This window comes from Fundulus heteroclitus, chromosome 6 (assembly GCF_011125445.2).
Source record: "Fundulus heteroclitus isolate FHET01 chromosome 6, MU-UCD_Fhet_4.1, whole genome shotgun sequence".
In the NCBI taxonomy this organism is placed as follows: domain Eukaryota; kingdom Metazoa; phylum Chordata; class Actinopteri; order Cyprinodontiformes; family Fundulidae; genus Fundulus; species Fundulus heteroclitus.
In genome coordinates, this window is record NC_046366.1 from 5,191,506 (window position 1) to 5,218,999 (window position 27,494).

At 42.6% G+C, this 27,494-nt stretch overlaps 1 protein-coding gene across 1 annotated transcript; it reads left to right on the forward strand.

The window, feature by feature from the left end:
• Positions 1-1,311: 1,311 nt before the first annotated feature.
• LOC105925186 (phosphatidylinositol 4,5-bisphosphate 3-kinase catalytic subunit alpha isoform) lies at positions 1,312-27,463 on the forward strand. The gene is made up of 21 exons (XM_012860913.3): positions 1,312-1,695; positions 4,747-5,151; positions 6,703-6,912; positions 7,692-7,942; positions 9,376-9,621; positions 9,826-9,911; positions 10,016-10,121; positions 12,939-13,091; positions 13,420-13,554; positions 13,690-13,814; positions 16,469-16,550; positions 16,667-16,831; positions 16,954-17,057; positions 17,319-17,490; positions 19,228-19,334; positions 20,058-20,179; positions 20,534-20,612; positions 20,825-20,995; positions 21,437-21,554; positions 21,644-21,795; positions 24,249-27,463. The coding sequence occupies exons 2-21, from the start codon at positions 4,800-4,802 to the stop codon at positions 24,517-24,519; spliced, it is 3,207 nt and encodes a 1,068-aa protein (XP_012716367.1). The 5' UTR covers positions 1,312-1,695; positions 4,747-4,799; the 3' UTR covers positions 24,520-27,463.
• The last annotated feature ends 31 nt before the right edge of the window (positions 27,464-27,494 follow it).

Here is a 27,494-nt window from a genome sequence, read left to right on the forward strand (position 1 = left end):
AAGTAATTTCTTGGTTGACTGACTACTCTTTACGTTTACTTGAGTAAAAATATGTTCAAGTAGTGCTAATCTTACTTTAGTACAATTTTTGGCTACTCTACCCAGCTCTGTTCGTATTTCAGAAACCTCCACTGTTTGTTGTCATAATCCCTTTAAGGACATCAGCACCACTAAAAGCGTTTCAATACAGATTGGTGGAATCTGGGAGACGGGGCCAAGTTCAATTCACAGTCATGGATAATTGTTTAAAATTTGCTGAGATGTATTTGTGAACAAAAGCCAATCACAACGAAAAGCCCAATCTCATAGCACCAGACTGTAACTATGGTAACACAACAATCAAATAATAAAGATAATTCTTTGCATTTTTAAAAAGTAAACTGGCCAATTCCCTTGTATCTTGATTTTAAAGGATAAGGGTTCAGGTTTATCTTTTTAATTATTTGTGCTTAAACTGTCAAATCAAATTCAATACCATTTTCATTAAACAATTTTCTTTTGGTAAAATTAATGCATTTAAGATGGTTCTGGTCTCAGTTCAGTTATGTGGTTCCTGGAAGACTGAGCTGAGACTGTTGAAAGACAGAAACATCTGTAATTTCCAGCAAAAAACTTGACATAGGACCAGAGAAAATCAAACAGCAAATCATTAACTAAACTTAATAACTAATATTAAATAAAAGTAGAGTAGCAGTAGAGTAGCAGTTTGTAATCCGAACAACACACCCACAGCATTTGCGGTGTTGGCAGCAAATCAAACATGTTTAGAGGCTCATTTGTGTTCATAGTTTTGGTTTGGCTTTCATTGAAAATAAAATTAATAATAGGTATTTAAATTAGAATATAATTCCTTTTTTTTTTTTACCTGGAAACTATTTCTGTCAGACTGGATGATTATGAGATTTAGATGTTTTTCAAAAATATATATAAAAAATGCCCTTATCTGATTTGTACATTATTTGTTCCTCGGTAATAAACTCACAATTTTTCTTAATCCTTCACTTCAGCTTCTAACAACAAAATAACAACGAAGTAAGATGATTTTTTGTTTGATTCCCCTCCTTTGATATAGAATGTCATGTCCACTTTTCTTTTTCTTTTAAAATTAAATGATATATATATATATATATATATATATATATATATATATATATATATATATATATATATATATATATATATATATTTTTTTTTTTTTTTTTTATTATTTTTTTATTTATTTATTTATTTTAATTTATTTATTTATTTTACCCCAAGATCCTACCAACGCCTGCGGTTATAACAGTGAGTGAAGAGGCGTTCAGGGACCGAGTGTTTCGGCTCTTTTAGTTGAGTAAAGCAGCGGGATCCGGATCTCTAAGAGGAACCGAAATTCCCATCAGTCCAGGCTAGCTGTGTGGAGATAGCGCGCTATCAAACCCAGCAGTTTGTTTTCAGGACAGCACAATGACGAACATTGTGAAGTCTGGCCGCTTTCTGTCGCTACAACATGTTGTTAACATCACCGGGAGCTAGGACCGGGGTTTCTCCTTCACAGCTACCGTTTACATGGACCGAGGATAAACGTTAACGCCGCAGAGCGAGACTTCCCGAGTGGCCACGGATGGGATTAAGTGGGCTAGCCGCAGCTAATGACGGACGGCGCTGGCTCACTAGCTTGGCGGCTAACCGGTTTGCGTTTGCAATCTAACTCAGGTACTGTTATCTTTTTGTTCCTCCATTTTTTCCCCCGCTCGCTTTTGTCCTCCAACCAAACATCTATACAGCTGCAAGAGCACACCGGAGTGTTAGCATGTGCACAATAAAATAATACCATCATACTAAAATTAGCCCATGTTTGAGGCGCGGTTGTCATATTGCCGATGACATTGATCTGCTTAGTGAACTTGGCTAGCGTGGTCACCGGGCTTCCCACGAAACAACACCCATCTAAAGTTCAAAACGACAACAGCAGAACCAGGGGGAGCGTTTCATCCAGCTGCCAGAGCTAAACCGCCACCGCGTTAGCCTCCAGCCAGCTTCGGCAGCTACCGACTTTGTTTACATGTCGGTGGAAGTCGCTTTAACCGACTTTACGCGGCTCTTTAGGCGGCTTTGTTGAATTACAGCTAGACGCGGTTTACGTAATCTCTGTATTATAAACGATCCGCGGTCCTGGCTTGGGCCAGGACGTGTACTCCTTTATGCACCGTCAGTGCTGCCAGCTACATCTAAATAACTTGAATAGTGCGCAAGGAAGACTTCCTAGATAATCCATATAATAGTAATTATAATATCGTTTGGAAAAAAAATGATCTTAATGCAAGGCATTTGATGTTATGGAGCAATTTACTTATTTTAGATTTTGTAAATTACACTTCAGCAAACAGACAACGGGATTTATCTAAATGCCTGGTGGCGTGGTGGTGGTGTTTATTCCGAAGTTTTGTAACTAGGAAATAAGTCTGTAAACAAAGTCACATGATCTTCCCCAGCCAAGACGTTCATAGCTTCCAGCACCAGGTTAATACAGTTCAGAGCATCAGAATACAACAGATCTGTGTGCCAGTTTTCACTTTCAGGTCAGACCTTTCATCCTGCACACCTCTGATGGAGACCTGCATTTCACCACAGGCCTATCTAAGGTGGAGATCACAATCTCCACCTTAGATAGGCCGATGCGCCCGGTTACAGAGTTTATGGTCAATCGCTGATCTCTGAAATTCCAGATTCAGACCTACCAATGCCATTGTTTTTTTTTTTTTTTTCTTTAAAATTTTTTAAATAATGCTCAAAATGTATTTTTGCCCATCTTTCTAGAAAACCTGTCACCATGTGCGTGAGAAGAAGCTGTCTGTGTTACACAGATCTGCAGTCTTACAGGATTGGTCCTATTTAACGTTTGTCCGGTTCTAGTCACAAGTTCTTTGGGCATCTCTGGTTAGATAGACGCAAACATCAGAATTGGTATCGTTGACATGCAGCATACATTTAAAATAAGTAACTGGTCCCTCTTGAAATGGAAGAAATGAAATCTTTTACATTGTATCATAAGGTGTCTGGATAATTGTGTGCAGTTGGAGGGCAGCAGCTACACTGCAAAAAGGGAACTCAAAGTAAGTACAATTTTCTTCAAATCTGTGTATTTTTCCTTGATTTGAGCTGCTAAACAAGACTATGTTCCAATGGAATAAGATTGTTGCAATTAAAATAAGAACAATTTATCTCCATCATCTTATTTTAAGTGCAGGATATCTATTTATCTTATTTTAGGGGTAAAAATACTCATTCCATTGGCAAATAGTCTTATTTAGCTGCTCAAATGAAGTAAAAATATGCTAATTTCAATCAAATTTGACTTACTTTGAGGTCCCTTTTTGCAGTGTATTAACGCCTGATTGCAACATGCGTACATTTACTAGGGGTGTAAATCACCAGCTTTATGACACCACCATGTTATTTTGATTCGTTTGGATGACGATATCACCAAGTCTGTCAGGATAAGACGTACGTTAACTAAAAAATCTTCTACTGATCTGCCCAACTGACACACTTATTTACGTCCATATCAACTCACAAATAAAACATTTTATATCTAAACTCTGACAGGTATTTATGTCAAAAACAGCATTCTTCTAATTATATATATATATATATATATATATATATAAATATAAAATCATATTAATAGATCACCTGTTCACTATAGTGCCTTGTGGATTTCAAAATAAAGGCGTGTCTTAAAGATGACGATGTGGATCAATGTTTTCATTTTGCTTTGATGCGATTGGATTGTTACTCATGTAATCGATGGGATCGATGTTTTGTCAAACAATTGTCCTTTATTTCCCTATTTCTAAACTTTATTGGAGAGAAAGTGCCAAGGATTGAACATGAATATTGTCCGCCCACCATATGAGGATAACATTTGCCATTTTTTCAAAGCTCGGCCGTTGTTCTCAGCTTAGCATACTTAGGATATATTGTGGTAATGCCGTGATAGAAGGGAGCTTCTTTCAGTCTTTTTCAGCTAACTGTGTGGCTACGACTGCACGTCAATTCTAGCTCAATAAGCACAAATACTGTCCTTATAAAACATTTAAAAATGTAACGTATATTAAAACCAAATTTGAAAAGTGTTTAATTTTGACTCTAGTTACTATTTTTTTTTTATTACGAAACGGCACACATTAACTGTTTTAAATTATATTTTTGAAGTTATTGGTATTTATTGATGCTCTCAATAAACCAACAGTAGGGAAAATAGCCAAAATAACAATACTGGCAGTTTTGGGGGTTTTCACACACCACTAGTTTGAATTTATCGTTCTCTAGATAAATCCAAATTCTTATCATGGTCAGAAAATTTTTTTCATGATGACACTGAAACGATATGATAAAGGCCCACCACCTAGCCTGAGCTACCAAAAACGTAGGTGCTTCGAAGGGGAACGAGGTGCTGCTAAAGAGGTCGCTGCCCAAATGTTTCATCCCTGGAAAAAAAAAGGCCAAAACGGAAACATATTGGGCTGATAAAATAGAAAAGACCAGCATGGATCACCAGCCCTGATTTTTGAATATCATCAGTCGAAAAGAAGGCCCCATCTTCCTCTAAATAAATTTCGATTAAGAGATCTGCAACTACTGTTTATGCCTAATCCCTTACCAGAAAGGATTGTCTCAGATGTTTGCCTAAAGACTTTTGCTTGTAACACTCCTACTGAGACGACAGTTTCTTACATAATTCTCTTTCCGTCTTCTTCGCAGTCAGCTGATATCGCTCATCTGCAAATCACCAGGCAAGATTAGCTGGGACAGCCATGCCTCCCAGGCCGTCTTCAGGAGAACTATGGGGCATGCACTTGATGCCCCCCAGCATCTTGGTGGACTGCCTGCTGCCAAACGGCATGATTCTCACATTGGAGTGCCTCCGGGAGGCCACGCTCATCACGGTCAAGCATGAGCTTTTCAAGGAGGCCAGGAAGTACCCGCTCTCCCATCTGCTGCAGGAGGAGAGCTCGTACATCTTCGTCAGCGTCACGCAGGAGGCCGAGCGGGAGGAGTTTTACGATGAGACCAGGAGGCTGTGCGATCTCAGACTCTTTCAAGCTTTCCTCAAAGTCATCGAGCCAGTGGGCAACAGAGAGGAGAAAATCCTTAACCGAGAGATAGGTATGCCTCTGTGCTCGTTGCTTCTTTAAAGGAGAAGTCCGGTCAAAATCAGAATTCAAACTGCTGAAAGTAGTTTAAATATAAAATTACTACATACTGTTCAATAAACTATAAGCTTTTTTAATTAAGAGTCATTTTCATTTGAAGGTCCTTTTATGGAGGCATCCATGTTAGTCAAGAACAGTACTTCCACCTCCCAGTTTGTGACGTCACGGTGCGGGATCGGCTGTAGAGCAAGTCCCAATGCCCTATCTGTGCAGTTGTAAATAAATATCTGTTTTCATGCCGAAATATTTTTTTAAACCTCCTAAACAAAGATGGACATGGTATTAAGCATTTAAATTTAAATTAATACTAATTTGACACTTTAGAGACATAAAAAGACAACAAATAAGCATTAAAGTACGGTTTATGTGTTGGGTTCTGCAATGTTATAAGATTATAAAAGTATAAAACTCATCTTTATAACCAATCTCTGCTCAAAATGGTGATCTGCACCGCCTAATCTACTTTCAGCAGTTATCACCAGTTATTGAAACCATAAACTGCAGAAAATACGGCCAAATCGGCTCTTTCTGAGTTTACTCTCTGCTGCTGTCAGGATGAGCTGCAGTGCGTTATGAGGCGGAGGGATATTTCAGCGTCACTTAGTTCAGAGCCAAAACAATCGACTTCACCTTCAGAAACAAGCCCAAAAAAAACTGCAACCCGCAACTCATGAAATTTACAAGCGACTTTAGAAACAATAAGACCAAAGTTGCTTAAAATAAGTGGGCTTTACAACGGTGAGCTTTCTTTCCAAGTGTGTCGTATCCCTCCGCCGCTCTGGTCGGTACACAAATGTTCCGGCAAATTCTACATTATGAAAAAGAAAAACCTACTGAAAAGTCTCGCTCTCATGTCATCTTGAAGACATTTTTCTTCCAAATATTGGCTACAGACGACGTGTTTTCTCTCTGGCCAGAAGCACGATGGTGAATCCTGCCTCGTCACATTGGTAATCCAACAAAACAGCCCATGGTGGATGATGAATCGGAAAGGTGAAAAAACTAATGTTTTTTTTCACTTTTACCCGATGTATCGGAACATCCAACTGCCAGGCATGTGGGCATTGTTGCTTCAACAAAGGCTCTCGTGAATTTTAATGGTGAAGTCCTCTGAAAATCTGAATTAATTGTTTATCGCAGCTGTGTCCAACAGCTCCTATTGAGTTTGCTTGTAAAGTGCAGAGAACTGCTGTCGGCTCTCCGCGATTCTACGTCACAGGATGTGATGTCAGGCGGCCATTACTGCCCATATTTGGGCAATAATGGCCACCCCCATACACAGTGATCCAGACGACAATTTATGCTTTTATTTTCTTATTGATTAACGCTAAATTCATTAAATAACCACGAACGTATTAGTTTTAGGTATAGCTAATGATCCCCTGATTTTTCCTTGTTGACCGGACTTCCCCTTTAAGAAAAACTCCAAAAACGATCAATGCTGCCGAACGTATACTGCGTGATGTGTTACCAGCATGGTACCTCGTTCTCTCTTTGCTTGCAGGCTTTGCTATTGGAATGCCCATATGTGAGTTTGATTTGGTGAAGGACTCGGAGGTACAGGACTTCAGAAGGAACATTTTAAATGTTTGCAAAGAAGCTGTGGACCTGAGAGACAGCAACGGATCCCACAGCAGAGCTTTGTACGTCTACCCTCCTAATGTAGAATCCTCCCCAGAACTTCCCAGGCACATCTATAATAAACTAGATAAAGGTAAGATGTTGTACCCCAATGCCAAATGTTCACTGTAACGCTTTGTCCTGGCGAAAATAACCAGAAACGGACCAATCACTATTGGGATTGTTTTTGCAAAGCTTTGGTGTTTTAAGCGTAGCTAGCAGTACTGAAAACCTCATTCTCTGTGTGTTTGAAGAGAATGTCAATGCTTGACTTAACTTGACGGCTGAGAAAGTTCAGAGGATCTTTGCTGGTCACTGTTCACCATTCCTGCCATCTGCTGAAAGTCTGGCTCTCTCACAGCTTAAATGAACCGTAGACATGTTAGGACTTGTCATAGAAAATACGCTTTCCTTTTAACCAGCTTCCTAAATCTTCCTAAGACCCTGTTTAAAATATCGTGCGCCCTGGGTTAGAGATGTGAAGATCAGATGTTTGAGGTTCTGACCTTCTCGTCACCAATCAAGGCTGAATATCGGTTTATTCAGGTCATCAGATTATTTCTGTGTTTTCCAGAACTCCTATGTCCAATATGTTAAGACAGACGTACCAATTACACTTTTACCTAACAATGTTAAAAGCCATCTTCACTCTGAGAGCTTCATTTTTCTAAATTCAATTCACAGAATACTTTATTAATCTTATTTATTAAAAAATACTTTATTAAGCAATTTTCAAACAGCGTAACTTCCAGACAGAACATATTGTATGCATTCAAAGCCTTAATAGTGAATATCAGTCCAGACAGCATCGAGGCAGGTTTCCGTGGGTCGGCTGTGTTTATAAAACAGCCTCTGTTGGTTTCTTTCCCTCAGGGCAGATCATTGTGGTCATTTGGGTCATCGTTTCACCCAGCAACGATAAGCAGAAGTACACCCTGAAGATCAACCACGACTTTGTGCCGGAGCAGGTGATCGCTGAAGCCATCCGTAAGAAGACGCGGAGCATGCTGCTCACCCAGGAGCAGTTAAAGATGTGCGTCCAGGAGTATCAGGGAAAGTACATCCTCAAAGTCTGTGGCTGCGACGAGTACTTACTGGAGAAATACCCCCTGAGTCAGTACAAGGTACTCCACTCTGATTGTTTTCACCTGAAGCTCTTGTTCTTTAATTCACTTATTGTGCAAAATTCACTCTTTTGGTCCTTAAATACATTTTGCTCTGCAGAAAAGTTGACTTTAGTCTGTGCAGGTACTCGGTTAGCTAAGCCTACTTGGGTACATTATTTAACCATTTAGCAAGAACCAAGCCTTTGTGTGCTGATTGGTCCGTTTGTGTATGTGTGAAAATGTGACCGGTTTATCTGAAATTTTTTCTGCATTGTAACCTGTTTTTATTAAATCACAATTTGTTTGGTGATTTTGTAAAGATGAACCTGAGAAAAGCCTCAAGCTGAAACGCGTTGGTCTATCAATACAGTTCCAAGTACTTTCTTATTGCTGAATTTTTCTCACATCACCAGAACTGCTAAACAAGGGCCGTAGACCTCCGGCTCACCAATTTCACTAATTCCCCATTTTTTATTTTGGGTAGCTCAAACCGCAAGAACCCGGTAATTGGGCTGTCCGTGTCTGTTTAGCTAATGTTTGAACAGCTAGCGTTAGCTCATGTTGTCCAAAGGTTTACTGCTTCACTAATGCAGATACAGGAGCTTTACTGGTGTTTTTACGTTGCTATCAGACATGACTGTTGTAGCGGCAGCTTGTAACACAGCTAACATGTGGCATCATTCAGCATTTTGTTTTTTCTTGTTTGTCTCCCTTATAGGGAAAGTTTATTTGTATCTTTACTCTTGTCAATAAAGAGGGACACGCATGTTTTCTTGCTGTTCCCGACATGTTTGCCGTTGGTTGAAATGAAGAGTTCTCAGAATGACTGGAAAGAAAGCATTATTAGTAGAAAGGTAGGAGAGGCTGTCCTCTCAAACATGAGGAAGAAACCCGCTGAATCTGCGTAGAATTACAGCTGATGCTAAGAAAAAATATATGTATTATTACAGGCCTGTGCTTTAAATTATTATAGAGCTTACTGTACAAATAGACTTAAAAACAGCTTCTTTTCTAAAGTTGCAAAGTCAATCATCTCACTGTAATGAGACACACACACACAGACACACATCTCTTGTGAAGTCCATACTCAAGAAACTTAAGGCACTGCTGGAAAATAATGGTGGTCACACAAAGTATTCACACTTTTTGGACATTTTCTCTTGGGACAGTTCTCAATTCTGTTGCGAGCAGTTCAGACATTAATGGCTGTGTTGAGGTATTTTAAACAGAAAGCAAATGCACACTGTTATACTAGCTGTACACCGTCTTCATTGTCACATCTTCAGTTTCGTTAAAGATGTTCTAAAATATTCACAATCATTTGAGGGGTGTATTCACCCCTCAAATGATTGGGGGTGTTGTGAAATATTGCATATCAATATATTGATTATGACGGCCCTAACTGTGAGTTAGTTTAATTTCAGTATATGATGTCACTTTGTACTCAACAGTACATCCGGAGCTGCATCATGCTGGGAAGGATGCCCAACTTAATGTTGATGTCCAAAGACAGCCTGTATTCCCAGCTGCCCACGGACAACTTCACCATGCCGTCGTACGCGAGGCGGATTTCCACAGCAACCCCCTACATGAACGGGGAAACGGCCACCAAGTGCCTTTGGACAATCAGCGGGACGCTGAGGATCAGGATCCTCTGCGCCACTTATGTCAATGTGAACATCAGAGACATAGACAAGGTACAGCGGCAGGGTTCTGTTGCTGATCTGCGACTGCATCTGTATTTGAATGAAACACATTCGGACTGTAATTTCTATCTAAGTGCACTCTGGAGTAATAAGGAGATGCTGCGCAATCTGTCTTTTCTAAACTAATTTGCTGCATCTGATTGAATTACCTGGATGAAAGCCTTTATGTCCTTTTTCTCTGCTTTCCTGCGCTAGATCTACGTCAGGACCGGGATATACCATGGTGGGGAGCAGCTATGTGACAATGTCAACACTCAGCGTGTGCCCTGCTCAAATCCCAGGTAAGGAGGCACAAAGGACAGCATAAACCGTTCTGGGATGTCATCTGATGCCTTTACAGCGACGTGGCTGCATATGTTGAGGTTTCATTTCCTCTTGATTCCAGGTGGAACGAGTGGCTGACATACGACATGTTCGTTATAGAAATTCCCAGAGCGGCCCGACTCTGCCTCTCCATCTGCTCCGTGAAAGGAAGGAAGGGAGCTAAAGAGGTCAGCCGAGAAAAGGCAGAGATGCCGCATCCTAACTTTCATCCTCAGGATTCCTTGGGCATGAATGCGTTGTCTTATTATCTCTAGTCTGGAAAAAATAGTGCTACGCAAGGTTGTTGTTGCAACTAGAAATGAGGATTTCAAGCAAAATGCTTTTCAATACCACTTGTATTTATGCAGCGATCTTAACATTTGTTTTAATATATGGATCACCTGCCTGTTGGATCTGAATGTGTTGTGTGTTTGTGAGGGTGACTAGAAAAGAGTAGGATAAATTCAGTCCATTTAGCTGCTTTATTGACATATTTATGTGCTAGGCCGGTGCAAAGTAGTATGTTTGACAAGTGGAGGAAAGATAATACAATTCTTTGTAGAATCCCCTTTTTGCTGCAATAACAGCCGCAAGTCTTTTGGTGGACACATTTAGGAACAAACATTTTTGCCAAATCCTTTGTGAACAAGAGATCGACCGATAGTTTTGACATCAGGCAAACCAATACCCGACACGTGGGGCAGATTTTTTTTTGGGCTGATTCTCGATGCCGATATGGCTTTTTCTTCTTCCATTTACATGAGAAAATGGCACGATGATAGAAAATGTTACACAAGTGTCAATTTAAACCAAAAAAGAAAGATTATTTAAAAGGAGCATGGTTCCAGAGATTTTGCAAAAGTTTCCCCCCTTCTGGCTAGATGATGAAATATTGAAGTGAGGCGGTGTTCTCTGGCTGACGCATCAGTAACGATGAAGACTCAACAATGTAACCAGGTGAACGAGAGCGCACCGTGTCACAGAGAACACGACTGATCGCTCTCTCATGAACTGACTGATGAAGCCTGTAGACCAGGGGTGTCAAACTCATTTTGGTTTAGGAGCCGCATTCAGCTTAATCTGATCTCAAGAGGGCCACACGAGTTAACTCATTGCAAGATTAAATAGAACTAATAAATGTGGACTTGTTAATTTTTCTATTAAGTTAATTTCACTTTTACACAATATATTATGAATAACCTCAGCGTTTTTAAGAAAAGTATGTGCAATTTCAACTATACTTTTATTTAGTTAAACATTTACTTGTGCATTATGCATAAGAACTGATCACAGTGATTATACAATGTTGAAAAACATTTATTCACATTTTTTGGAACTTAAAAACACTGTCCTGCATGACAAAATACATCAAACAGATAAAAATTAAGAAATGATTTGAATTTAGCTTAATCTGCTAATTAAAACACAGCGCCCCTCGTGGACAATATAGGAACTGCATATTTTCAATTAAACAAAGTACATGTTTTTTTCAATAATTGTTTTATCATTCTCTTCCTTTTATCTTGTCCACCTGTGAAAGTCAAATCTGATGAGCTCTTTGTGGCATCTTATTGCCACATGGCCAGACAGGACACTGGGAAAAAAAAAAAAAAAAAGAAAAAAAAAAAAATTTTTTTTTCTTCATAATGATAATGCATTTAGCCACAGGGCCGGACTAAATTGTTCGGCGGGCCGGATCCGTTTAACACCCCTGCTGTAGAGGCAACTGCAGTAAATAGAGGAAAACTCATTTTCCATGAAAAAAACCTACTTTCAAACTTGCACAAAGCTCCTTTAAAAAAAACCCACAATACCTTTGCTATGGATAGCAAACAACGTAGAACATTTTAAAATATATAAAAATAAAAAACACACTCGCCTATGCACTTCATGTGTACTAGAAAGGCCTTTCTAGTGCCTTCCTAATAACATTTGTAAACAGTAATATAACAAATTTTAAAGAAATGTGAACAATCTGAATCTTGGTGTTTTTTTACACCATCAATGCAGATTACCTTCCTGAGAACATCTTCTGTTTGATTTATATATTAAACTTAATTTTTCTACTTAAAAAAACGAACCATGTTTTGGTGGTGCCAGGTGACCAGCTGGAGATCAGATGTGGGTTTTTAGACAGTGGGGAAGGAGATTTATACCGACTTTAAGTGGCTCAACCACCATTTAAAAACCAACATTGACACGTGAGTTTCAGGGAGTGAAGGTGAAGTAAAAAAAACCCGACTTCTCAGCTGCTCGGTTCTCAGTGAACCACAGCTGTCCTCTCTTTGGGTGTTATTTTCTAGGATAAAAAAATGGAAAAGCAGGCATCATTATCCTTCCTCTACAAAGTGACTACCTACTTTGTGTTGGCCTATCATCTACAGTAAACTCGCAATAATATCCCAGGAAGTTTGTGAATGTGATTCAATGTGATGTTCAAGGGGTATCCATATTTTCTCAAGGCGCTGTATTTACAGATCTGAAATGGACACATATTGGCATGTAAAAGATGCAGATGTACCATATTCTGTGGATAAATCTCTAGATTAAAATGAGAAGAGGGAAATGTAAAAGTCAATCCTCCCTAATAAGGAGCAGGCCAGACAGACCTTTGTTTTCACATGCCGTCTAGTTTTGCACAGCAAGAATAAGGTAGAAGGAAAGGAGTTAAAGATTTGCTGCCAGTTATCTGCGCCTCGTCATTTTGCTCCAAAGTCGTCGCCGCTGCAGTAAATTGCACCTGTCAGGATGCGAGAAAGCATGGAAACGACCTTTTGTCTGCATTGTAAGCTTGCTGTTCATCGAAGAACATGTTTTGACTGAAGCGCTGTACATTTAGCATCTGTTCCCCCTCAGATGTGACGTTCCCGCTCGAATCAAAGTGCACAGAACTGTTTCAATATTCAAACGTTTGAACGAGGACCCAGCGCGCTCCGTTGGCTCCGCCGCTGGTGCCTTTTCAACACGTTTTCCCCATTGATCTTGTCACCGGTGTTTCTCTGTAGGAGCATTGTCCCCTGGCCTGGGGCAACATCAACCTTTTTGACTACACCCACACGCTAGTAGCAGGAAAGATGGCGCTCAACCTGTGGCCGGTCCCACATGGCCTGGAGGACCTGCTCAATCCTATTGGTGTCACGGGCTCCAACCCCAACAAGGTCAATGTCTCCATTGTTTTCTCACTGGGACTCCTCTCATTGACGTATCTGAGTCTGTAAATAGTAGAAGGAAATAGAAATGCTGCTAAATTACCAGCGTAAATCGGATCTCTTCATGTTCATTATGCTTGTGTCAGCTGCTTACATTTGAGCCTCGTGACCGGATATCTCCGTGGGGTGAGCCTTAGGCGGCTCGATTTAAGGATTCAAGCTTTTCATCCCACTTAATTAATTACTTGTTGACACAGGCACCTTTCTGTGGCCTCAGAAAACATTTCAAATGACCTCTCCCTCTCTCGCTTTCCCTTTCCACCAATCTCCCACACAGGAAACTCCATGCTTGGAGCTGGAGTTCGACCATTTCAGCTGCCCTGTCAAGTTCCCTGATATGAGCAAGATTGAGGATCACGCCAATTGGATTATATCCAGGGAGCTTGGCTTGAATTACTGTCACAGCGGCTTGGTAAGGCTGCAACGCTGCGAGGAGATTTCATGGCCGTTAGCAGAACCTTCTCGTCCACCTCTTGCAGATGCAGCGTGTTGGTTGAGACAGAAGAGCAGCTCTGGTTATTGAAGTGTTTGACATGTGGTCTTCCAGGGCAACAGACTGGCACGGGACAACCCCCTGACTGAGAGCGATAATGAGCAGCTGCGTCAGGTGTGTAACCGAGACCCCCTGTCTGAGATCACTGAGCAGGAGAAGGACTTCCTGTGGAGGCACAGGTACGTTTATCAAGAATCCAGAGTCTGTTGTCATCGTGTAACCATGATAAAAATTTTGGTGAGACACCGGCTCACAATACACACACAAAACGCAGACACAAAGCAAGACATAATGTTCAGTTGAATGCACCAACAACACCTCTGAGAGGCTAAAAGGATTATTTACATCTGTATTCAACTTAGAAAGGTTATAGGGATGCACAAACAAAGCTAGTTTCCAGAATCAGGGATTTCTCACTCGACCAGTCCTGATTAATGATGGGTGCACTGGAAGCGCCAGATCTGAACAGTCTTCAGTGTGGAAGTTGTCACTAAGAGAAGAATGGGTTAGCCATTTTCAGTATAAGCTAAAGTTAGAGATGGCATGGAAGGAGTTTTTACTGAGGCATGTCAGCTGTTCAGTCAGAGTGTCACCAACAGTGGGGGAGTTGGATATCAGTGGTTCTGTTTGATTTTGTTGAAAAGCCCAGTTCTGTTCCTGGAAACTGCAAAGTTAGGAAATATTTTGAAATCTCAGTTATGATAATGAGCTGCTTTTACTATACAGGCAAAACGCACTGCAGCTGATGCTGTTGTAATGCTAACTTTATCGTCATTTTAAACAAAAGTGGTTTAAAGCCAAGACACCTTTATTTATGAACCCCTTTAAAAACAGCCAGTACTCGCCAAAGTGCTGAGCATAAAACGGGAAAGAATAAAAAATATAAAACACAATAGGATACGGAAATTCAAATGTTTGCAGAAGTATCAGTAACAACAGAACGACAGGTATCTGATCAATACAATCCAAATTAAATGAATGTGCTATACTGTGTCAAAAGCCAAACCCAAAGGTGTTTTTTTCAGAGCAGATTTGATTTCTCATTTGTAATGACAGTGTGTTCCACAATTTGGGAGCCACAACTGCCAAAGCCCAATTCCCCTCCAGAGATACCCATGAGTCCTCGGCTCGTCCAACAACAACTGATCAGATGATCCAAGAGATCAGAGAAGGGTTGTGCAAATTCAGTAGTGTTGGACAAGATCGTTTGAGGCTTGAAAAACAAAGAATCGTAAAATGATCTCTAGCATAGGCTGGCAGCCAGCGTAGTGAGGATCAATCCGTGGAACAAAGCCGCCTCTCCGTGTACCAGGTAAAATCAGCGCCAGATGAAATATATTATTTCTTAGTTTTTCATTAATAGCAGCAAAATTCTGGGAAAAAGGGAAAAGTACTGCACAATTGTTAATAGATGTTACAATATTAAAATGCATTGTTCAAGTTAAAACAGAGGAAAGACAGCAGCTGCCTAACAGAATGATGTAAGAAAAAAATGTGCAAACAAACACTCCCAGAGCAGCCAAAACGTGTCCAAGTGGACTTTGGCATCTGAGAGACCGCGGAATAATTCTTAGATAAAGAACCTGTGGAATCCTTAAGCTGGGAATACACTATACGATATTTTCAATCGTTGTGCTCATAAACAGCTCAAACTGTACGGAGAAGCCGCAGGGTTTAAAAGTTCACTGCTCACCATGTCTGTTCTTACATTGTACGTCCAAAACCGCACGTCGGACTCAGCCCCGTAGAGAGATGGCGCTTGTTGGAGTCATCTATTCGGAAGCAAAATGTCAACAGTAGAAGAAGAACAAGGTGGAAGTGTCGATGCTCACTCTTAAATATGAGGCTCACTAGAACGAAGTGCGCTGCCTTGGCAATTCTACAAGTTGCCCCTCCGTAGTTTAACTCCATGTCACACGTACCACTGCCATGCTTCTCACAACGCCTATGTTTTCATGTGGTGCGAGAGGCAACCTCGTTACTCCCTGTATACTACACGACGCAGGACATAGAAAAGGCAAAAAAATCGTAGTGTATCCCCAGCTTTAGCGTGTTTATAAACACCTATTGAGTCAGTGGTGAGCAGCAGGAAGGACCTGCAGAAACGCTCCTTAAAGCATCTGGGATGCAGCAGCCTGTCACTGAAAGAGCTCTCCTGCTCTGCAGCAGCTCCATGCAGGTGGTGGGAGACATTGTCCATCAGTGATTTTTCTTCCAGTCCTTCTGTCTCCCACCACCTGCTCTGGGTCCAGAGGGCATCCCAGGACAGAGCTGGTCCTCCTGATGAGTTTATCCAGCCGGTGAGAGGAAGCGGCTGGATTAATGTTGGAAGAAACATGTTTATCTCATAACAAGGAGGATGTTACGTTTTCAAGGTTGCAAAAAGGGTTTTCAAGGTTGCAAAAAAGGTTTGAGCTGTAACATATTGTGTGAAGGAGAAATGCTGCAAATGTATTTGGGTTTTACTTTTACACCTACCATTATTGCCCCATAAACTGTAGATTTAACTGTTATAGATGTTCAGTGTTTCAGGGATACACCTCTGCTTTTTATTTGATTTTACAATCAACACTTTAACAGGATAGCGGAGTTTTAATTTGCATCTGGAAAGTCCAAAAAATTATTTAATATTTTTAATTGCAGGTCCTAAAGAGAACTAAAATGTTGCTAAAATATGAAGCTTTAAAACGCAGGCGCTCGGAAATTGGCCACAAAATCTGTGACTGCCGCATTTCTAAAACCGAGTGACGGCAAATATTTACTAAAGGTGCACATATCAGACAGACTGGGATGTTTGCCAAGCTTAAAATAATTAATTTCCTCCCTGATTTAGACATTACTGCATCAACATGCCGGATATCCTTCCCAAGATCCTCCTGGCTGTGAAGTGGAACTCCAGAGATGAGGTCGCACAAGTGAGTTGAGGGTCTTGCAGACGTAACGGCCTTATTATTGTGAGGGAACGGATCACTGAACCTCCCTGGGGCATTTTAGACGCTTAAATGATCATTTATTTGTTTTGTATTTGCAGATGTATTGCCTTCTGAAAGACTGGCCAGCGATTAAGCCAGAACAAGCCATGGAGTTGCTGGATTGCAACTTCCCCGACCCCATGATCAGAGAGTTCGCTGTGAAGTGCCTTGAGAAATACCTGACCGACGACAAGCTCTCCCAGTACCTCATCCAGCTGGTGCAGGTCAGTTTAATACCAGGAGAGGAAAGTCCCCGTGTAGCTGTCTCTATCTGGCCTGTCTATAAGAGCAGCGAGCTGATTGGTTCACCGGGGTAGCTGAACGCTTTCCCGTCGCCTGTGCCCAGGTTCTGAAGTACGAGCAGTATCTGGATAACCCGCTCGGACGCTTCCTGCTGAAAAAGGCTTTGACCAATCAGAGGATAGGACACTTCTTCTTCTGGCATTTAAAGTGAGTTAATGTCAAGAAGGTCCACTTTCTGAAAGATGGAGCCGTTCGTATGTGAAAGGTTAAACTATTGTTTGAATGTCATCCAGCGGTCTGATGCCAGCTTACGGCAGTTTGTCCAGGCATCTGTCCAGGATTCCCCCCCGTTTGTGTAAATATAGGATGACTGGACAGATTAGCCATCAGCACACGGCCTCCTAATGCTTTTTTTCCGGTGTGTGTGTGTGTGTGTGTGTGTGTGTGTGTGTGTGTGTGTGTGTGTAGATCAGAGATGCACAACAAGACAGTGAGCCAGCGGTTCGGCCTCCTGCTGGAGTCGTACTGCCGGGCGTGCGGCGTGTATCTGAAGCACCTGAGCAGGCAGGTGGAAGCCATGGAGAAGCTCATCAATCTCACCGACCTCCTCAAACAGGAGAAAAAAGACGAGGCGCAGAAGGTAATCCGACAGCTGGCAGCTGTTTTATTTGATCCACCGAGGCCGCGGGTTTAATCTGAGCAACATCTGGACCGCTCTGGAGACGCCGATGCCACAATATGGTGGAGCGATACATTCTGGCCACCGAGTCTTCCCCCTTACCGCAGAATAGACGTCTCTGGAATGGCAGTGACGTTCATCGGCATATTTCAGCGTACGGAAAACTCTGAGCCTCACGCTCTCGTCTGAAGGGTCGTCGAAGCCCGGCGCCGCCGTGACATTCTGACCGTATTAAAACTCCGAGGGGAAAACATTTCTTGAGCGCAAAGCGGAACCGAAGCCGTGGTTTGTGTGAACAAACGTGGCAGTCACAGCTGATTCTGATTGTGAGGATAACCAGGGTTTGAAGGCAATTTGCACAAACATTTTAAAACCAAAATGCATGAGATCATCCAATTGCTTTTTATTAAAAACAGAAAGCACACTGCAAAAAGAGAACTAAAAATAAGTAAAATTTTCTTGAAATGAATGTAATTGCCCTTGATTTGAGCAGGTAAATGAGATTATTTGCCAATGGAACGAGTATTTCTAGCCCTAAAATAAGATAATTAGATATACTGCACTTGAAATAAGATGATGGAGATGAATTTTTTCCCATTTTAAGTGCAAAAATCTCATTCCATTGGCAAATAATCTAATTTACCTGCTCAAATCAAGGGCAAATATATTAATTTAAAGAAAACTTTACTTATTTTTAGTTCTATTTTTGCAGTGCAGCTATTCTTTGTTATTCTAATCTGACTTGTTACATTTATTGCTAGTTTGAGTTTCATGTGTAGGCTTAAGCAAAACTATACCATAAACAACCGTTGAATTTAATAGTAGTCTTTAAATAAACAGGCTTATTTGGCAGAATGTAATGTTTTTATTCATTCTGCTTTTTGAGAGTTTAGATTTATGCTGGTAAATATTATGTAGGTAATTAGTCAGGCTTTCTGCTGTTGTAGATTTACAGACATTCCTGCTCGTAGCTCTTGAACTGCGGTTTTAAAGTTGCCGTCGCCTCATAAGCGCGATGGCTGGCGCTCCTTTGTTGAAACAATCGTTGGGTTTCTGTTGGATGAGAAGCTGATGTGTGTTGGTGGTTCGATCACGCCCACTCACTCTGGACAACTTGGTTTGAAGCAGAAAAACCTCTTACAGCGTTTATGCTTTACTCCCAGGCTTACACACATTTTGCTTCTGAAAGTCAGCTCTTCAGACGGGGATATCCATATCTGTGGCACTGCTCTGCTTTCAGAGTTCGCTGCTGTCCAAAGTCGAAGGCGCTTTCTGCCACAGCGAATCGTCCAGATTGTGTCGCAGCCAAGCGAGCTGTGCAGTGCTCTTATTTATGCCCAAAATAAGGCAGACTGATGCCTTACTGCTAAACGCAGATCTGCTGCCAAATCAAGATGTTTAACCTTAGAAAACGGTCCGCTCAAGTCGTGCATTTTTTATTTTTCAACTGTTTGTAGATTAAGATTTGACAAATCAGCGCAAAAGCTGCATCCCTCACATGTGACCACCAGAGGGTGCATGTTTCTACTAAAAAAGAAGATAACTCCCAGTGTGAGGAAGCACTTTTTTTTTATTGTGAACGTTGCGGATGAGCTGGAGATCCTGCATGTTTATCAGAGTGAGCTGCAGCGGCTCAGCGCCAGGCTGTCGGTGGAAGGGACTGATTTGTTTGTTTTATTTCATTTCATCTCCTGAAAGGTCCAAATGAAGTTTCTGGTCGAGCAGATGAAGAGGCCTGACTACATGGATGCACTACAAAGCTTTACCTCGCCGCTGAATCCAGCACATCAGCTGGGAAACCTCCGGTACTGCAGCACCCTCTCATCCTCCTCTCACATAGCTGACGTGTGAAATGTCTCCCCTCTGCAGAGGTCTTAATAATATTACTCAATGTTTAAAAGAAAAAAAATTGGTTTTAACAGTCGGTGTCGTGTATTTGAGGACATTGTGTACTAACTACTTTGAGAACACGGATCCTCTTTCAGGGGCGGTTCTAGATGGGGCCAACAGGGGCCGGTGCCCCCGTACATCTGGTCCTGGCCCTGTTATGGCCCCAGTACTAAAGACATGATATTAAAGAAGCTTCTTATGATGATAGGCTGACAAAGATATGACCGATTGGTCACCAGGACCAATTGTATTTTTTTTACCTTTACAGCTTTACTCTAACAGTAATTTCAAAATGGATTTCACGTTTAGTTCCAGCCGTATGAAGATAGGATCAGAGGTCTGCAACCTGCACTTCTAGAGCCACAGTCGGCTCACTTAATATATTAAATGATGAAACACTCACCTGCTTAGTGTTTTCCCCTCAATCTTTTGTTCTGTGCCCCCTTTAAAAAACACTGGCCCCACCCTGGCGTCTGCCTTCAGCTGCATGACTCGGCTGAGTAAAAAGGATGCACGCACAGTTTAATCTGACCTCATGGGTGCAGATGCGATTTAAAAGAGCTGACCATCTTTCTTGCTGAACGATTTTTTTGTTTCCTTTTCTTTCCAGTGAAAAAATGTTTCTGGTTTTGTTTCAGCCTGGAGGAATGCAGGATGATGTCATCCGCGAAACGACCTCTCTGGCTAAACTGGGAGAACCCAGATATGATGTCGGAAATGCTCTTTCAGAACAATGAAATCATCTTCAAGAACGGAGACGGTGAGTTCTGCCTGCCCATCCCTGCTTCTCTCTCCCTCCACACACACACACACACACACACACACACACACACACACACACACACACACACACACACACACAGGCTCGGTGCCGGCGCTGAGAGCACCATCCAGTTGAAGCCTGCAGGGCGTGTCACGGCACACACAGACACAAATCCATCTCGCCGCTCTTTACGCAGAATTCAGAAACGTGTTCCAGGATTCACACTCGGGTGCAGCTCATTCCTGCTGCTCCCCGTGAGATCGGCCTGACTTTGACGGCTCGGCTCCGACGCGTCGCGGGGCTGATCAAAGCGCCTAATACTCACAGTTATTCACCTCGATGCTTCCGCAGATCTGAGGCAGGACATGCTGACGCTGCAGATCATTAGGATAATGGAGAACATCTGGCAGAACCAGGGCCTTGATCTCAGGTAGGCTGTTCGCTTCCCCGTGACAGCAGGAATGCAGGTGCTCGTTTACAGGCACCGGACCTTTCATGTTGTGTTTTACCTGCTTGCAGATTTGTTGCAACCCCCCCTACTCCCCTCCCCCCCCTCCCTTCAGCCTTTTCAGGCCATTCTAGAAAGCACTCCATCCCTCCAGTGTGTATATTTTGTGTTTTCTCTCCCCCCCCTCCTCCCAGGATGCTACCGTATGGCTGCCTGTCTATCGGCGACTGCGTGGGTTTAATTGAAGTGGTGAGGAACTCTCACACCATCATGCAGATCCAGTGCAAAGGAGGCCTAAAGGGGGCGCTGCAGTTCAATAGCCACGCTCTGCATCAGTGGCTCAAAGATAAGAACAAGGGAGAAATGTGAGCAGCCTTAAAACCTGGTTCATAGAACCTTGCCAAAGTATTCAGACCCTTTTGAACGTTTTCACATGAATCACACCGACCTTGATGTGTTTTTATTGGGATTTTATGTGATGGAGCAGCTCAGAGCACTGCAGAACGTATAGTAGCTGGTGCAGAGATTAAACCGTGTTTAATGGATAATTCCTGGCCTGATGTTCTCTAATGTTCCCTATCGGGCTGCTCCGTTTTGTGTTAGGTGACAGTGTCTGAAAACAGATGCACTAAACACAGCTCAGGTTTTTGTAAGTCTTATTTTGAAAAACCACGTGTCTTCCTCTCGCACCGCTCGGTCGATCACCTGAAATCCCAAATGTGAAAAAGTTCAGTTGTCGTGAGTACTTCTGCAGACCACTCTGCGGCGCGCTCCCTGATCTGAACGGCTTTCTGTTGGTGCCTCAGGTACGACCAGGCCATAGATCTGTTCACTCGCTCGTGTGCAGGCTACTGTGTGGCCACCTTCATCCTCGGCATCGGCGACCGACACAACAGCAACATTATGGTGAAAGACGACGGACAGGTAGGAGGCCCCCCGCCTGTCGTCAGTCAGCGTCGCTCCTAACGCCACACCTTTTTAAACGATCGGCTGTTCCTGCTGTGTTTTCTCAGCTGTTCCACATAGATTTCGGCCATTTTCTTGACCACAAGAAAAAGAAGTTTGGGTACAAGAGAGAGCGGGTCCCATTTGTGCTCACGCAGGATTTTCTGATCGTCATCAGCAAAGGAACACAGGAGTGTACGAAAACGAGAGAGTTTGAAAGGTAAGGTTCTGGTAATGGACCAAAGGAAAGTGACCGGGATGAAGATGTGGGCAAACTTATCGCTGAATGTAGTGAAAACTACAGTCAGCCTTTTTTTTTTTTTTGGTCCAGCAGCATTAGCTCACATTGCAAAAAGATTAAGAAAAGTCCAGCCTTTAATTTTAGTACATTAATCCAGTGGAGGCAAGAACAATCTTTATTTTTTTATTTTTTACAAAGTCCCTGCTGGCCTGATTATTGGCACGCTTTCTGTTCAAAACTGGCCCTCTTTTGCTGATAGGACAGCGCTTTATCTTCTGAAACGCCTCACAAAGGTTGGAGCATACAGGGACACGGATCTTTGACCGTTCCCCTCTAGATCAGAGTCCCGGTCTTTTCCGATTCACTCTTCTCTTCAGCTCACAGCTTTTCTGTAGGATTAAGGTCTGAGAACTAGGGTTGTCACCATACAATAATTTCGACTTGATGCCAATATTAAGGAAAGATACTTTATACCTGTCACCATTTGTCTGATGAACCCAAGTTTAACCACACACTGAGCCTTAGCTTTAAGAGTTTTATTGAAGATAAGATGAGTAGTGGACAGAGAACAAAGCAGTCTCGACCATGCAGGTGCAGGAGGATGAAGATGGCAGGAGCTGGAGGACTGGAGAGGGAGCAGGAGAGCTGCGGGTGCCGCGCCGAGAACCAGCAGCTCAGCAGAGAGAGTCCTTAGCATGCAGGGGGCTGCGTTTGATTAAGCAGCGCAGCAGAGAGAGAGTTCTTGGAGGTGCAGGGCTGCTGTGGAACCAGAGGTGCAGCAGAGAGAGTTTCTTGGACGCAGGAAGCTGCAGAAGGACGAGGAGAGCAGCAGGGAAGGAGTCCATAGAACGCGTGGCTGCAGTCGAGGGAGACTCAGACTAGCAGGAAAGAGAGAAGCTCAGACTGACAGACGTGGACCAATCTCTGTCAGTAGACGAGGTTAGAGCGGTGACTGATGACGATCCGGCGGGGAAGAACTGACTGAGGGAGGTTTTTGTAGAGGTGTTGGCAGGTGCGCTGAATCCAGACTTAATTGAGCAACGGCAGGTGGAGCTAATGAGGTGGAGTGAGAGCTGAGCTGCATGAGAGGTGGAAGTGCTGGAAAATAACAGGGGGAGACAGCCAGGCCAAAACTGAACCATGACATATACGATTTTATTTATTAAAGGTATACTATGCAACCGGGGTTGATTTTCCAGTGAGGCTCCCCCCAGAGGGCGAAAGTAAAAGTGCACTGTCGTAAAGATGCTCAGCTGTTCTGGTTCCTCCGTCAAGCCAGGCGCGGTTGTTTTGAGCTTAGCAGACAGGCGAACGTGGGAGACAAGCTTTGCAACCGGCAGAGCGGCGCATATGGAGTTAGTTTTTTTTTTTTTTTTTTTTTTGGAATGTTGGCCAGGCGGTAGCGTGAGGGAAACCCTACAATGTTACTTACAATCACATCAGCAGAAACGCGAGGTCCGCGTCAGCCTTGCAGCCTTCTTTTTCTTTTAGCTCTCGCCAATCTGAAAAAGCTTGCTCGATGTTCACCCGTGTAAGACTCTTCTCTCTGTCCAGAGCCCTTTTCCTCTTTCTTGCCTGCTCCAACATGGGCTTTCGCTGTTTTCTCGCTGGTTCCGCCATAATAACTGCACAAATCTAGCAACGAGCATGCCTTTCACTGGGGGTGTATAGCAGTTCTCACCATAAAGCAAGACCGACTCTCGCGATGCACACGAGACTACTGAGCCTGTGAGTGCGGGCCGACTGCTCCTGCAATTGCAAGTGCGGTATTTCCCCCACAGACCACCAGGGCGGCCGAGAAAACCTTAGTTCAACCTGAAATGACTCATTTAATCATCCAAAACGGTATGGAACACATTAATTAACTGAAAAATGTTGCATAGTATGCCTTTAAATACCACAGCAAATTTGTTTCCCTCATGGTTAATTCTGGTTAACAGGAAAAAAAGAATAATTGATTATGACGTGACAAACCTAACTCCAACTTTCTTAATTGGGATAAAACCAAACAGTTAAACAAAGGAGAACCAAAGCTCGCTGTTGGTTGTCGGAGTGCAAACGCTGCCTCTTGACAATCTAAAATGTTTTGTCTGTTGTCTTTATATATACTGTTTTTCTGTTGTTGTTTTTTTTGTAGCACATCACTGATGCTGTGATGTCGTGAGCTTTCTCTTTTCCCCTCACTATAAATATACTCCAGTTTCCTCATGGTTTTCAGTGTGAGGTTATGCTGCTGCTATATAAGGAGCTTTTTACAGCTCTTTACTAGAAGTGCCAGTAGGTTTGTGCATTGCATCCTTTAGGAGGTGAAACCGGTGTTAGATGGAATTCTGAGGTTCTGAGGATTGTAGCTTAAAGGAGCCCAGCTTGAAAAATGCTTCGTGCGCTTGATGGTTTCTCTCACACACCCCCCCCCCCCCCCCCCCCTCCAGGTTCCAGGAGATGTGTTACAAGGCGTACCTGGCAATCCGGCAGCACGCCAACCTCTTCATCAACCTCTTCTCCATGATGCTGGGCTCGGGCATGCCTGAGCTGCAGTCCTTCGACGACATCGCGTACATCAGAAAGACCCTGGCCCTGGACAAGTCCGAGCAGGAGGCCCTGGACTATTTCATGAAGCAGATGAACGACGCCCATCATGGCGGCTGGACCACCAAGATGGACTGGATCTTCCACACAATCCGCCAGCACGCCATGAACTGAGGGACAGGAGGAGAGGAGAGCCGAGCCATTTCAACAGCGGCCCTGCCGAGGTTGATGTGTTTCTTCCTAAACACTTGAAGGCATGGTTGTTGCTGCCAGCTTGTGTCGTGGAGACATCTTCTCGCCCACAACAATGCAAGGATGCTGAGAAAGCCCATGTTGCAGACATAATGCCTGAAACCTTCGATTAATACCAGTCTATACATTTCTTTCCCATTAATAATGACTTTGAGAAGTGATGATGAAGTTTTATTTCACCTGTTTGGTTTTCATACGGACCCGATGAGCGCAGAGGACCTCAACAACGCTGATCTTTATGTAAACTACAGAAAAAAAAAGAAGAAGTTATTTTCTTACTTTTTATTCCTTTCCGTACATCTCCAGCCATCAGCACTAGGAGCAAAACACTAAGAAGCGACGCAGCACAAGACAGCCGGAGCGTTTCCTGAAGAATACCTGACTGAACCTTTTTTTTTTTTTTTTTTTTTCTCCCCACTACCTGTTTAGAAGATGAAGATGTTGTGGGGTGGGGCTGTAACGGGCTACATGCACCCAGCCCAACATAAACACACAAAGGCCTCAGTTTACAACGTGGAGAAACGGGCATCAGCACTCTCTGAGTACTCGACTGACAAGAGCGGATCTGCGGCGTAACGACTAACATTCGGCATCTTCTGCAACGGCGAACCTGTAACTTCTCAGCGACGTGTTCAGCAGTCCTGTCACAACACAGAAATTACTTTCATACAGCAGTTTATCTATTTGCTTATATGCATTTGGTGCACATATTTCTTTAACCGAATTTTCTACTGAGCCAAAGTACCATATATGTGTGTGTGTGTGTGATTGTGTGTGTGTGTTTAAAACTCTACTACATAGCAGCCTTTTTTTGTTTTAAACAAAGCCTAAAAAAAAAAAAAAAAAAAAAAAGTCCCTACCACTTCAAGTCTTTTGAGTTGGCACTGCACTGATCTCTGCAGTATTTGTTTTGTCTGTCAGTATTACTGTCGTAGTTAAAGATACAAGCTTCCATCATCCACCCAACAGAGCTGGAGGCAACCTCCCAGATGACCATATGTTGTTTTTTTTTTTTTTGTTTTTTTTTGTCCAGCATTCAAATACAAGGAAAAAAAAATGTGTATAATGTTCCATTAGCATTACGTTTTTGTTATACTATGCAAGTTGTGACTCTAACATGTACTGTATGCTAGAAAAAGAATGAACCCTCCCTACGGACACGCAGAATTGTGTCGGTGCAGGACAGACGGTTGCCTTGGGAAAAGTAGAGGAAGCAAAACTGCTTCCATGGAACAGGAAGGTCTACTTCCTCCTAGCAAAATGAACTTTGTGTGGTTAGTGGGGGGGCGGGGGTACGACGCTTAGCATCCTGCCCTTTTTGTCCTCCTCGCTACTCCGGAGCGACGGCCCGAGCCATGTGCATTATTCCTCATCCTGTTCCTTCATCTTCCGACTCACACCATTGACATTTGGGCAAAGAAACGTGACATTTTCTGGATCTTCCATGTAGACGTGGGTCTGTTTCCTGGTATCAAGCCATAACCCGCTCTTTAAAAAGCTAGTTTCAAAACCTCAGAAAGATTTCTGCCATGCCGTTTTGACCATTCAAAGTCCTTTTAATGAGATGCAGGGGAAACAGAGTAACGCACACACAGATATTCATAGTGGTGGAAAAACAGGCGCTGTCGTTCTGTGGGAAGTAGACGGCCAGACAGCTGACCAACTCTAAGCAGCGTTTCTGTAAAGCGGCAGACTGCAGGCTAGCTGGCAGAGCAGATTATAATGACCAGCGAACATTAGCTCCACGGTCCTGCTGTGACTTTCACACAACCAAGCAACAAAAAGGTGTCGTTTGGCCGGTATTGTCCGTTTAGTTAATGCATCACATCGATATCACCTGATTGTTATTCTAATTGATATTACCTTAGCAGCAGTAGGACTGAATGTTATCTTTCTACTCTACCTAAAAGCAGTTAGATCAGATCACACCTCTTTGAATTTTGTCTAGAAGACATTGTAGCCAAGCTTCTCGTAGCGTCTGAATCTCAAAGCGGCCCGTGTCTGTCTGCAGTGGGTTTTATTGGCGTACTTCTTCTTGTCCACAAGCTCATGGGAAAGCGGCGCGTTCTGTCCTCAAGCTTTAGGAAACCAATGCATTACTCAGACTTTTTCTCGGACATGGGAGCCCCTCTAACATAAAGTCCGCTTGATGTTTTCTGCACATGGTGAAAGACTTGGAGCTGCTGCTCAGGAAACCAAACCCACCAAGGTGAAGTTGGATCCTGACTGAGAAAACTAAAACCCTTTTATCTAAATGACTATTTGCTTTTGTACTTTTTTTTTTCTGTCATGCACGAGGTCCTCATAACCCCCCCCCCCTTCTTGTCTGATGTTGTTTACTTGAATTTCATGTACAGAAATGATCTCGTTACTTGTTTGAGGTACAGTCCGAATGAAGATAACAGATACTATTACATGTGCAAATGCTTTCCTTGAATAACTACAGAGGTAATATATATTTTTGTATTTTTTAAATGTAAAACTCATGTATGTAGCCACATAAAAAAAAGAAAAAAGAAAAAGGAAGTGACTATTTACCTGACCCAGTCTCATACCGAGTCCAGCAGCCATCCTCCATTTGTTGAAAGGACGGGGTGAATGAAGGACAAGTTCTCAACTACCATCCTCTTATCAAACTGAAGCCTCCGGCCCTGAAGTGGAACTCTAAAGCACAAAATGTTTCCAGAACCATACCTTGCATGTTTTAAAGCAAACCAGTTTTGGCTTTCTTATATAGTCACTTGTCTAGAAACCATAGAGCTTCTTCAGATAACTTGTTTTTATTCATCCTCATAAGGTCATGCCTGTTAAGCAACTATACATTCATTTATTGTGCTGTTGAATAAAAAAAAACATGTTTCTCTAATTAGATTTTGCTCAGAAATTCAATTGCATTA

Excerpts from the sequence above, each read along its gene's own strand:
- LOC105925186 (XM_012860913.3), top strand. The coding sequence starts at position 4,800 with ATGCCTCCCAGGCCGTCTTCAGGAGAACTATGGGGCATGCACTTGATG. Across the intron at positions 16,832-16,953 it reads ACCTCATCCAGCTGGTGCAG|GTTCTGAAGTACGAGCAGTA; the intron begins GTCAGTTTAATA and ends GCCTGTGCCCAG. Across the intron at positions 21,796-24,248 it reads AAAACGAGAGAGTTTGAAAG|GTTCCAGGAGATGTGTTACA; the intron begins GTAAGGTTCTGG and ends CCCCCCCTCCAG.